Here is a 729-nt window from a genome sequence, read left to right on the forward strand (position 1 = left end):
AAGGTGTATATAAATGCATTTAATATTTTGGCAATGGCACTGCAATTTTTGTCTCCCAGACAGGAAATGCCCACTGAGAAAGCAGGAAGGGACTAAAGAAATCCCCCCATTTCAGACAGCAGCCAAGAATGTGGGCTGTCCACAGGGAATTCTTAGCTAGTCCATGCAGAAACTGTCCCGTACTGATTTAGATCTGGCTTTCTGAAAAACCCCAGAATAAAAGACCAGCTTCTACAGTGGGAGCTCATGGGAACTGTACAGAGGCAACAGATTTCAGAGGACATGTCACAAACACACGGCTCACTTTACCTGATTCCCAAGGAAGAACTATAAAAAGTCCGGTGCACATGGAGGAGGAATAAAACAAGAGGAAAGAAAAGAAAAAAAGAATGAAATACCAAATACAGACATAAACACATTAACCTTTTATGCTGGTATAATGATTCACTTCCTTTTAACTATTCCTAAAGACAGCATACAATGGAGAAAATGTCCACAGGGAGCATGGCGATTTGTTGCTATAAGCAGGGTAGAGTGCTTGTGAATGGTTGCTTGAAAACAAACACAATGAGGACACCACAGAAGGTGAAGTAGTAAAGAGACAGACAAAGACAGACAAACATCAGGATGTGGAGTTAGCATTGTGGATCTGTAGCCTGTGTAATGCAACAAGTTAGTAAACGGTCTTGTCAAAGATCATTAACCAATGGATAATGATGCTGAGGTATG

At 41.0% G+C, this 729-nt stretch overlaps 1 protein-coding gene across 1 annotated transcript in view; it reads right to left on the reverse strand.

Annotated features, from left to right (window-relative positions):
- Positions 1-187: 187 nt before the first annotated feature.
- LOC107576847 (microtubule-actin cross-linking factor 1-like) overlaps positions 188-729 on the reverse strand; it is a gene marked incomplete at its 5' end in the record, with an annotated part of 5669 nt that continues 5127 nt past the window's right edge. Inside the window, one exon of the mRNA XM_016262973.1 lies at positions 188-201. Coding sequence (XP_016118459.1) covers positions 188-201 — 14 coding nt within the window. The remainder of the gene's footprint in view (positions 202-729) is intronic.

This window comes from Sinocyclocheilus grahami, unplaced genomic scaffold, assembly GCF_001515645.1.
Source record: "Sinocyclocheilus grahami isolate Dianchi unplaced genomic scaffold, SAMN03320097.WGS_v1.1 scaffold4456.1, whole genome shotgun sequence".
Taxonomy (NCBI): domain Eukaryota; kingdom Metazoa; phylum Chordata; class Actinopteri; order Cypriniformes; family Cyprinidae; genus Sinocyclocheilus; species Sinocyclocheilus grahami.